The 12,618-nt window shown below is 45.5% G+C and overlaps 1 protein-coding gene across 1 annotated transcript in view; it reads left to right on the forward strand.

Moving 5' to 3' along the window:
* Positions 1 to 9,880, forward strand: part of LOC148511710 (protein kinase C delta type-like) — a 31,482-nt gene extending 21,602 nt beyond the window's left edge. The window contains exons 4-9 of the mRNA XM_088482916.1: positions 1,564 to 1,626; positions 5,232 to 5,370; positions 6,746 to 6,889; positions 7,320 to 7,448; positions 9,055 to 9,271; positions 9,855 to 9,880. Of these exons, the coding sequence (XP_088339042.1) occupies positions 1,564 to 1,626; positions 5,232 to 5,370; positions 6,746 to 6,889; positions 7,320 to 7,448; positions 9,055 to 9,216 (637 nt within the window). The 3' untranslated portion in view covers positions 9,217 to 9,271; positions 9,855 to 9,880. The remainder of the gene's footprint in view (positions 1 to 1,563; positions 1,627 to 5,231; positions 5,371 to 6,745; positions 6,890 to 7,319; positions 7,449 to 9,054; positions 9,272 to 9,854) is intronic.
* The last annotated feature ends 2,738 nt before the right edge of the window (positions 9,881 to 12,618 follow it).

Raw genomic sequence — 12,618 nt, forward strand, 5'->3', positions numbered from 1 at the left:
ATTTTTAATTATATTAATAATAATTACATTTATACATATAGAAAAACTCCTGGGAATAATATCAAAATAAGTATTCAGACAGGCTGTCGATGGGCCTTAAAAGTCATAAATTGCCAGCTCAGCCGCTCATATAGGAGGCCGTACTCAGATGGGGAAACTGCATCTGCCATAGGGCTGGTGCCAGTGTCAGTGGTACGACCAATTTGTATTTCAGCATCTATGGGCGCTGATAGTGGGTGTCTTAGTCCTTGCACATTCGTAGGCACAAGAGTACACCAGGGAGGACTTTGCAGCATCATTGGCATAAAGTCACCGATGGGCGACCACCAAAAGATGCACACACGGATGTGGCTGGGTCCCACTCAGAATCATATGTTCACCAATGCCAATATTAGCCTCATTTTTACATTGTCAAACACTTATAAAGCAGAAGCTACATGAGATGTATATTTGGGACACACTCTTATAGTAATAAATGTGTGCTGAGAATAAAAGTAAACAGTAAGGTAAGTTGCATTGGTCACTTGATGAGGAATGTCCCTATAGTAATGTATACATATATTACTCACCACATGTGTTTGGAGGAGATTCTGCTCTCACTGTTGTTGCCAGATCTCAGGCTGGGCTCCATTAGGCAGGTCAGAGAGAACAGCGGGGCGAGTCAGCTTTATATAGGAAAGGAGGCAGCTGTCAGATGCAGGGAGAAGGACACATGGGTATAACCCCATCCAATTAGGATAGAGCTGGGTGGAGCTTATCACATAGAAAGGTGCTACTTGCCTTTGGGCGTGCAAGTTGGTCAATCTTATGAACACTGGAGCTCATTCAGACCCGCTCGCTGGATGCGTTCTTTCACTCCCAGTGTATGCAAATTCGGCTAAGTGACGGCACGGCAGACGAACGCACGGTAAGGCATAAGCATGCCCTCTATGTCTTGGCATGCGATCACTTCGTGTATGTAGACGTCCCCACCAGCTTGTCTTAAGACGCTCCCTAATGCCATCCCATCTCCAGGAAGTGTATGCAAGCATCGGTACATTGGGTACCATCGAAAGCGAACGCAGCACTTGAGGTAGTCTATACCCTACCTCAAACACTGCGATCACTTGAGTGTAAAAAACAGCCAGATGATCTGTACAATGACGCTTCCTTTTAACTATGCACGCCTCTGAAACTGCGTTATTTCAGTCAGGCACGCCTGCGTTCACATCTACACTCCCCCGTTTCTAGTGGCCAGCCCCTGTTACCACCCACAAACGGCCTCTCCTGTCACTCACTCTGCTGGGCTGTCTATGTTCGGCAAGCGTACCCTTCCCGATCTTTCACAGTGGTTTGCACACGCGCACTGCGATGCATACGCTTTCGCTCACAATGCGAACCATCGGCAGCTACAAGCGAACACTTCTTAGCGACCGGGTCTGAATCGAGACCACAGTTAGATTAGTGATAGGTATCACCAAAGACAAATTATATAAAACAAATATCAGAGACATTGTCAGAAAATGTGTTGCCAATATGTGATCAACCTAACAATGATACATTGATTTATTCTCTTTCTACCAGGTTCTATGGAGCGGAGATTGTATGTGGGGTACAATACCTCCATTCCAAGGGCATAGTCCATCGGTAATTATATAGCTACAACATAACAATAGTATAATGATGTTATATAAGTATGGATTGTATTATGCAGAATATTTACATGTTACACTTTTATTCATTGCCGATATTTCCACCTACATCTTACACACTGCGTCCCTTACACAGTAATGCTCACTCTGTATTCTCAGAACACATATAGGATCTCTCTGCACAAGTCATTTATTCTGTTACTGGGATTTGTGGGTGAGGAGAGTTTTAAAAAATTTGTACTCACATTATTCAGAGGTTCTATCCAGAAGCTTCTCAGCTGCCTGATATGGGGATGTATTACTTGTGGCCCATACTTGCCTACTCTCCCTCATTGTCAGGGAGACTCCCTGAAATAGTAGTAATCTCCCTGTCTCCCCGAAGAGTCTAGAAATCTCCCTGATTGCACCTTACCCCCATTATGAAGTTGTTATATTAAAATAAAAACAGAGATATATACATTCAAATGTGATCTTTAGTATTATTTCCCTGCATTGGTTATAAGACACAATGATCCCTATGGCTACATGGATTTTCTGAAAAGTATCAGTGTGTTTTCATCAACAAGTATGGCTCCGTCGTGCGCATGCGCAAGACTCGGCTAGAGACGGGTGCTCCGTCGCTCCGGGTCTCGCACCAAAGGGGGAGAGCTGTCGATGGTGATTGACAGCTCGCCCCATTTGGTAGGTGGGCAGGGGGGGGTGGATGGCCAAATGGAGGCGTTCCCGAAAGAACGCCTGCCATTTGGGGTCGGCCCCACTGACATCACCAGTGATGTCAGTGGGAGAGCTTCTGGCTCTTTTAGAACCAGCAGCTCTCTGGGGCTTGCAGCCACGAGAGCCTACCACAAGGGTCTCGTCGCAAGCCTGATGGTCTTGACCATCACGACCATCAACCTGGCCACTCGCAATAGCTGTGGGTGGTCACCCACAGCTATGCGAGCGGCCAGGAGGCCAAACAAACAAAAAAAAAAAAACGCCCTGATTCAGAGCGAGTGCTCGTTCAGAGCGTCCGTCTCTGAATCAGGCCCAGTATACACTGGGTTATTTCCCTGTGTGAAAGGGTCAACCCGGGACTTAATTCCCGAGTCTACGACCCTGCAAAAAACCAGGGTCGGAGACCCTTTCACACAGGGAAAAATCCCGGGTTGTTTAGGAAATTACCGGGTAAAAGTGAATTACACAGGGTTTTCATCTTCGGTGTGTAAGTGGTATAAGATAGGCCGGCCCAAAGGCAAAAGATGTACAAGAGTGACATGCCAGCCACTGTTCTATTATCACAGCACATTTATGTAACTTATCTCACATACTGTGTATGCATAATTTATCATTAATGGTAATGGTGTTTTATACAAATGGGACCTGGGCCCATAGATCTGTTAATGAAGAAAAGAGAAAATGTGACCAAGTGGAGGGGAAAATAAATTCTGTGAATTAGGCTTGTGGCACGGCAGAGGCATTATACTAAATTTACTTTCAGTGCAAAACAGATATTTTTTTTTCCACCTTTGCTTGCAGCAATAATTGGAATCCTTTGTGGAGAATATTAATCGCACACAGGTTTTTAACCCCTTTACTGCTGATCCAGTTATGGCACTTTTGTAATGGTCACATTCCAGCATCTAACATCAGTCATTATTTATGGTGTACACACAAATCATACCTAGTTTTTTCTGAAGACTCTGACTTTCCTGGTAATAGCATTAGTTTGCTTATTTCTCCTACCAAGGCAAAAGCCAATCTACCAACAATGGCATAAAATGTTTTTTTTATTGTAATTGCAAAACAGTGTGAACCAAAATAAAATGTATGCATTATTTTGTAACCATTAATCCACCTTTCCAGACCAGCATCATAATGCATTCTACACAGGTTTCCAAAACAGAAGCTGCACAGAAAGTGATAATGCATTTTCTCTATTACGTGTATGAATGAAACACATAAAGGGCCTGATTCTGTGTCACAAGCAGCTCTGTATGCGGCCACATTCCAATGCACATATTTTGGTAACAGGATGTTATTGCGAGTAAGCGCACATCATCCTGTGTGCACATTGCGCCACCCATTCATTTTCCATATGCAGTCACAGCCGTCATCTCTGGTATTGGCACTTACACTGTCCCATGCTGGGTGCAGGAGATCCATCTGCAGGACTCAGAACAGGATGGTACCTCTGGCTACATGCCCATGGCATTCTATCTCTCCTATTATTCTTCCGTATATCCCCCCGTTCCACATACAGAGAGAAACAGCAGAGGTCTGTCTGACTAAGAATTATAGGCAAATATGGTAGCGTACATAATACATATGCGGTTTGCTATAATTCACTAGATGCAGCCATGTACAGAGCTGCGGGCAACACAATTTAGGCCCAAATGTGCAGGAATAATATGGCAGCTCAACAAGGTATAGCACTCTGATACATAGACAATCTATCGCATCAAATGAGGGGACCGTTGTATTACTTGATTCCAGCATGTGGGAGATCTGGGGATTAGAAGCACACCAGCCCTGACTTATTACACTTCTATAGCATAGGGTGCTATTGTCAGGTGATCACAAGTAAAAAACTACACATTTTTGAAAGAGGGGAAATTCCTCCTTTACATGAGGTTACCCCAAGAAAATTCCTCTTTTACATGAGGTTGCCAAGGGGGGCATGACAGAGGAGAGGAGACTGCAGCTGGGCTGCTGACAGATAAGAGAGAGGGGGGCAGCATCGGACCCGGTACCCTCCAACAAGCCCAGGTAATTAATACCCGCCCCCCCCCTCTCAGCGCCACTGAATGGGGGAAATTAATTGTGTTAAGTACCCTTCCCTATCTGCCAGGTGTACTAGTATTTCTGCAGTGCAGTTTGATATTGCCTGGTGATCACCAGATAATAACCACAAAGAGGCCACATTATTTGAAAGAGGGGACTCCCCTCTTTCAAATAAAGATGCCCCTGAGTTTATTCAAGCCAGGATGGGATATATATTCCCCTATCCCTGGACTTTATAATAATCTCTGGAGCTCAGATGTGTTCTCTGGTGATCACCGATATTCACTACAGAATAACTTCTCAGGGATCAAATCATTTGAAAGGGGAGATTCTCTTCTTTCATATGAGGGTCCCTCTTAATCTGTGGATGCCAGGATAGAGCAGATAGAGCACTCAGAATGCTCTTTCCCCTATTTTTTAGCTTTTAAAAAGTTCTTCAATGTTTAATCTAGAAGAGTAATGATGATTAAAGACATCACAGGGCCGACAAGATGACATCATCAAGCCCCACTCCCTTCCAGGTCCAAGCAACATCAACTATAAGAGGGGACTGTTAGGTAACTTCCCCATCCCAATTTGAACCTCTACATTGCTTAGGACGGGTCCTACTCGTCCTTAGCTGCAAAATGATTAAAAGAATTCTGCTGAACCCATATACATGTACATAAAATAGTGGTATCATATAGACACTAATTTCATAATGACAATATAAGGTGCTGGCACTCTAGTCAATGCTCCTAAACCTACATCCAAAACTACTAATATTTAGAATGTACACATCATTTAATGTATCAAAATAATATTTGCATAATGCATACAAAGAGTTTTTCTTCTTCACAGAGACCTCAAGCCTGAAAACATTCTAGTTGCTGAAACGGGTCATCTGAAGATTGCAGACTTCGGTCTTGCAATTGAAAACATGCTGGGAGACAGAACAGCCAATGGATACGCAGGAACACCTGGCTACATCGCTCCTGAGGTGAGGTGCACAGGATTTCCTACTGTTACTCATGTAACTGCTCCCATTTCATAGAGAAGCCTGGTGTAAGGCAATATGGTTACAAAAAGCACACTGTAAGAACACCTGTACATTACCTGCACAGCTTGTGACTACGGAGAATTGGTATGATATCCCGGCTGCCGCATGGCCTGGAGTTCGAATCCCGGCAGCGGCAGGCTGACAAAACAGCAGAGCCCGGCAGCGGAAGCCCGACAGCGCTGGAAATCCCGATCGTGGTAAGGTATGAACTAATCTAACCTAAACCCCTAACCCTAACCCTCCGTAGGGGTGCCTAACCCTAACCCCCCCCTTCCCCGCTGCCTAAACCTAAGTCCCCCAGGGGGGGTGCCCGACCCTAACGCTCCCTCCCCCTAGCCTAACCCTACCGGGGGGGTGCCTAACCCTAAGTCCCCCCCCCCGGTGCCCTAAACCTAACCCTCCCACCCCCCCGCGATCAGGATTCCGGGCGCCTGTCTCCCGGCATTGGGGAAATGAGCTGCATCTAGATATAGACGCCGGTCATTTATCCCACGGCAGGATAAAGCAGTCGTGGAGCTGGCTGCCGGGATTCCAGCAGCCGGCTTCCCGATTGCATACCGACTACCGTAATGTACCATGTTGCCTGTGCAGTGGCAAATAATCGCTTCACTTATGGAAACATTGGCATTGGGTACATCTCTGTATCAGGCCCATTAGCCATTGTCAGAGATCTCTTAGTGAGACGTCAGGCTCTCACATGTGATTACGTTGTTACAGTTGTATCTGCAAGATCACTGGTGACCCAACCATGCAGAGAGCTAATCCCCACACCCCCTGGTGGTCGCTCTGCTTTAGCTGTACCAAGTCCTGGCTATAGCACTGGTGCTGGTTACACATTATGAGGGGATAACAAGGGGTTCTTAGTTATTTATTTGGATCTTTATAATGACGGCCATCATCGTCACGTGATTTATAATGTTGTCTTGAGATGTTACTATGTAAATAGTAAGAAAAGGTGAGTAAGGTAGGAGACTAGATAGTAACTATTATTATATTCCTGATATCCCAGGTCAGGGAAATATCCATGATATATAAATAATGAAATAAAGATCGGAGTAATAGTAATGCCTGTATAGTATACATGCAGCCTTCCCCATACAACCCAGCACATGCCAATATCATTACAAGCTTGCACAGTCACTCATCAGTGTTCTGAATTGGAGCATTACATTGTATTGTTATTCTACCTCCATGTATTCTATCCCCACATAAACACTTATTATATAGAGTGATGGACTGGGGCAGTGAGATAAAAGAATGTACATTAGAGTGGGATTGGTGACAGCCATAATAACTATTATCTCTCTTCTGGTAGATGCGGTCTGGCAAGAACTACAACGCTGGTGCTGACTGGTATTCGTTTGGTGTCATCCTAACCCAAATGATCACCAGCAGACTTACCTTCCAACGTAAGCTATTTAAAGCACCAGGCGCAGCAGCCAGAGACATCATTGTAAAGGTAACCAGATATTACGTTTAGAAGTATTTCTGTCACTTATACAATTCTAATGGCTATAGATAACGTTATATAACATTATATACAGCATGAGGGAAATCCTAGATGTTTAATTTAACATACCATTTATCACTGTGCTACAGATGGCGGTAACCATCAGGATGCTGGCTCAGTGCGTCTCAGACCCATGCACACATTTATAACATCCAGCACTTTTGTCTGATGTATTAAATGCATCCTCCTCTGTATCAGGCCCAATGTGAGACATGCTACAGTCCCCAGATAGAATCTCAGTGTTATCATACTGTGGCCATGGATAGATCACTTTATATTCCTCTGTGCCAGGCAGCAGAAATGTGTATAACATGATTGTGCTGAGCACTTCTGCTGTATTAATTAAAGTCACTAAATTAAATACAAATCACTTTTTCAGCTGCGCGATAAAGATCCGACCAGACGCCTCGGAGTGCATGGAAAGATCCGCCACCATCCATTTTTCCAGCATGTTGACTGGGTCTCAATTGAAGCTCTTGAAGTTGCACCCCCGTACATACCCGCTCCAGTAAGTATAACACAGAACTTGTATGAGCTCCTGGGCAGCCTGTAACTAAATGCAGATCAGCAGATGATGTATAAGTGTCAGTCACATAGATATAAGGAGATGTGCACCTGTCACTTCTACTAGCTCTCTCTAATACACTCACACATGTACATTGTAATCAGAAGTCAATTAACCTATCAATGTGTTTTTGGAGTCTGGAAGGAAACCCACACCAACATGGGGAAAACATACAAACTCCATGCATATAGGGCCTTGGCTGAAAATTTAGCTCATGACCCCAGTGCCAGGAGGCTGCAATGTGACTAATATGCCACCTGGCTACTTTTACATAATTATAAATGGAAATTTTTAAATAAGATATTCTTGTGATCAGGTCTATACAGTAATTACTGACAAGACACATTTATAAGAGTTTTCTTTCTATAAGTGGACATACAGTATATAAGAAAGGATTTTTATTACTTTGATAATACTTTCTTATAGCTGAATTCACATCTGATATATATATCACAAATCATACATATAAATAAAACACAATGATACATATAAAATAAATAAAACAATCGGTTTGTTTGCAACACAGTGTCACATAACTGGGAACATTGGGTCTAATTCAGAGCCGGACGCTATTTGCAGACGCTCGTTCAGAAAAAGGGGCTGGCTATTTAAATTAAGCGCTCGCTCTTTGCGGTCTGTTGACGCCTCTATGTCTGAACGAGCGAACAAAACATGCGCTCACTATTTTGGAAAAAATGCCCCCTTGCCGCTCGCATCATACGTCATCTCCGCTATTTATTAGATTAATCGAGTACATCGAAAGACGTATGAACTGCTCGCAGTGCTTGTGGTAGCATTTTCCTACCGCAATCATGCGAGCAGTTCAGGCTAAAATACAACCAAGTGACGTGGTCAATGACGCTGCTTTGTTAATTATGCACACCCTTAAAACGCCCGTTTTGACCATTTGGCACGCCTGCGTTCGGATCTCCACTTCCCGTTTTCAAGCACTTTCCCCTGTTACCCCCCACAAACGCCTCATCCTGTCACTCAAATTAGCAGGCATTCGCTATTTTGCGAGCACACGATTTCCGACCACACTGACTGGTTCGCGCATGCGTATTACAACCCATACGCATGCGCAGGTGTGCGAACATCGCTCGGAGTGAACGAGCGGCCGCTTACGAGCGGCTCTGAATCAGGCCCATTATTCATACCATTGCAAACAGAGGAACTATTGTGTACAGCCTTTTAACATTGGATCTGGAAAGGGGCTTTGGCACCCTGTAATACAGGGGATTGGAGATCACTTCCCACCGGTTGTTTTATTTATATGTATCATTGTCATTTTGTACAATATATGTCTTTTAGGATTATACCTTTTTAGGAATCCCATTTAGGGATAATCTATCTATTATATATGTGCATACAAATATTTAACATTTAAATTAAAGACATTTTTTAATTTTCTATCTGCTGTGAGACATTAGCGCCGTCTATCAACTGTTTGTGTATAGTTGGATGGTTGGACAGAAAATCTTTATGTGTGTATGCAGCTTTACACATTGAAATGAAAGATGCAATAATCACTTATTTCTTCTTTCTGTAGCCAGCCATTCCTCACTCTGGATGCAGAAAGAACCACCTGGAAAGTCTGGAAGCAGCAGAGGCCAGCAAACAGCCAATAACATCTAAGGACCAGGCAGTATTTCATGGGTTCTCATTTACCAACTCCACCTGGAGAACCCTGCCAAAGCCACCCTGCCTATAAGTACACAGAGCTCAGGCAGCAGCACTGCTGGTTACACCAATGGAGGTCTCTGCATGTATGTACATAATATATTTATGTGTTATTATTTGTAAACAAGGATAAAGAGAGAAAAAAGGGAGCTAGAGCTAGTAACAATGATGTACAGTAAGGAGCAGTAATAATCAATATTCATGGTGAAAGGTGTACAATAGGCTTCTCACAAGACTAAATGGAGAAACAATAGCAGTCTTGAGATTATTAACTAAACTGATATACAGCTTGAGTTACACATAAGAGATATAATAAAATGGGGGAAATGGAGGACAGGGGGTGAGGAGAGGAGAAGAGGCCTGTCAGGGATGTTAGCAGAGGATGGACACCTCAGAAGAAGAAAGAGAACCATGCAATATCAGTTGTTTCACGGGGCCTTATGGTGCGTGATCCCGGGGGAACAAATGTATTACAGCATTTATGAAAGACGCTAGTAATGTACTCTAGCTGGTATGTACCCAAAATGGAAGTGATCAGTGCAGTGGATGATTGGGTTATTGTATGTCATGTAGAGCGTAACAGCCAGGGCTGCATGTAAATGGTTGTAGAGTGTATCACCAGAGATAGATTAGGGACAGGATAAGTAATAAGGTACGTTCTGTCCACAGATCATCTGGTAACATCAGTGAGAGCCAGCTAGTGGAACACCATCATACACATGAAGAGAAGGAGCAAGGATTCCACCGAGGTCATCAGATGAACTCGTTACTTGGTGAGTATTGTTTGGTAAGGGACATGAATGGTGGTGCTCTCACAGAACTGCCCTTTCTTTTTCTTTTACAGAAATCCAAGGCCGGTGTGCAAGGCAGGGATCCTCTTCTCCCGCATCAGTGCTGCGCCCGTCAGTGAGGCCTGAGTTACATTCTCCGAATACGGCTGAATCACATCATGGTGAGTCAGGAATCTGAGGTGTCTCTCTCTTACTATCTAGCTCTACACACCCTTACTTATTGGCATAGTGGGCAGGATCATCTATAATATATTAGGACCAGGGAGTGCCCAACACCTCCCGTACCAGCCCTAGTCCTGTTTCTATTCAATCACTAGCCATTCTCTGCTCACCACACTTTTCTATCATATGTCACCCTTTGCCTACCAGCTTCTATCTCACATTTCATGTCCTTTCTACCAGCTTTTTCTTCATATTCCATCTGGTCACCAACTTTTCCCTCACATGCCCCCATGCTCACCAGATTTCTGTCACATGCCACACACTCCCTACCAGCTGTACTCCCACAGCCACCATGTCTTATCTCCCATGACACCCTCTGCCCACCAGTGTTTATCCCATATGCCAACCCTTGCATTCCAAATTTTCTCACCCCTGTCATACCTTGCCCAACAGAAGTTCTCACACAAGTCACACAATGTACATTACACAGACCACACATTGGCCCTCATTCAGAGGCGGTCGCAAGAAGCAGGGCTACCCATCGACCCGGTTGCGAGCACATCAGTGCAAGGGGGTTAGTGTCAGCATGCGGGGAGGGGGGTGGTTAGGGTTAGGCATCCCAGGGGGAGGTTAGTGTTAGGCACCCCCCCAGGAGACTAAGGTTTAGGCGCCAGGAGGGGGGGTTAGGGTTAGGCACCACTGGGGGGGACATAGGGTTAGGCAAGGTTATTTTTAGGCACCACTAAGGGTGGGTTAGGGTTGGGGGGTATAGGGGAGGATTAGATTACTTACCTAGTCGCGTCGGGATCTCCTGCTGTTGAGCTTCCAGAGATGGTATTTGAACTGGTGGCTAAAGAGCTGTCGATATTTCAATACCAAATCCCAAAAAACACAGCCTTATATACTTAGCTACACATACAGTACCGCGCAGAACTAATACATGTTCTTATCTACAGAAGGGTTCAGTGTTTGTACAGAGTAATGTCCTTTTGTTTTATTTATTTCCCATCCTCCAGCATTACTCCAAATGGTTTGGTATACCGCATACTTGCCGACTAATTTTTTCTCTTCCCCGGGAGAAATCCTGGGAGGAGAAGCAGCTGGATGGCAATGGGGGGGTGGGACATGACGGTCCAAGTAATTAAGCCCCGCCCCCTCATGGTAAGTTGCCATGATTCACGCAGCGTTAAACAGGGGTGGAGCCAAATGACGTGATTCTTGCAGAATCGCGTCACAAAACCCTGTCCCCTACACGGGGACCCGAAATCGCCACAGAAATTTTCCCTATTCTGCCCACTTCACTAGGAAGTGGGCAAGAATGCGGGAGAAATGCCTACTCTACCGAGGGTACGGGGCTTACCTCAAAAATCGTGAGCCTCCCGTGACTCCTGTGAGAGTAGGCGTGTATGGTATACCGGCAGAGCCGTAGCTAGACATTTTGGTGCCCTGTGCCAGAATTTGCATCAGTGCCCCCCCCATGTTGTAAACAGGGCAGACTTGCCTACCCTCCCGATTTGGTCGGAAGCCTCCCGATTATCGGGTGCCGTGTCATCGTGGCTCCGCCCCCTGCTTTACAATGCCTTTATTTTTGGCATTGTGAAGAGGGGGCGATGCCATGATGGCACGATCGCACGCCCCTGGTCCCACCCCCATGCAGAGTCAGTGCCCGGCCACGCCCCGTGCTGTGTGCAGGCATTCAGCTCCCTCCCGGAAGGAGGGAGCTGTATGTCGGCCACTATGAAACCGGGACAGTGAGCGTTACAGGCGCGCGTCCGAAAAAAGGGTGTGGCCACACTATACTACCCCCCAATTCACATTACGAGATATACCGTGTTTCCCCGATAATAAGACCTACCCCGAAAATAATACCTACCCTTAATTTTGTAACCCGGTCCAAATTAAGCCCTACCCCGAAAATAAGACCTACCTGAACTCATTTTGAGCTGGGAACATTGCAGAGACCAGCGTTCCCAGTCATACAGTGCTGAGGATCCTGTGCGGCCGCGCCTGCTGGATCATGTTAGATCCAGTCAGCGCGCAGGTGAGAGCGACATCCCGGACGGCGGCGAGTCAGGTAAGTGCACTGCAATAAGGGACACTGCTACAGGGGGGCCTGCATAAGCGGCACTTCTACAAAGGGGCCTGCAAGGGGGTGGGGCATGCATAAGCGGCACTTCTACAAGGGTGCGTGCAAGGGGGGGGCATGCATAAGGGGCACTTCTACAAGGGGGCCTGCAAGGGGGGGGGCATGCATAAGCGGCACTTCTACAAGGGTGCGTGCAAGGGGGGGCATGCATAAGGGGCACTTCTACAAGGGGGCCTGCAAGGGGGTGGCCTGCATAAGGGGCACTTCTGCAAGGGGGGGCCTGCATAAGGGGCACTTCTACAAGGGGGCCTGCATAAGGGGCACTGCTGTCAATATTAATTAATATAACACCTACCCCGAAAATAAGCCCTATGGTGTTTTTTTTAACAAAAAA

This window comes from Taudactylus pleione, unplaced genomic scaffold (genome assembly GCF_031769625.1).
Source record: "Taudactylus pleione unplaced genomic scaffold, aTauple2 ptg000296l, whole genome shotgun sequence".
In the NCBI taxonomy this organism is placed as follows: domain Eukaryota; kingdom Metazoa; phylum Chordata; class Amphibia; order Anura; family Myobatrachidae; genus Taudactylus; species Taudactylus pleione.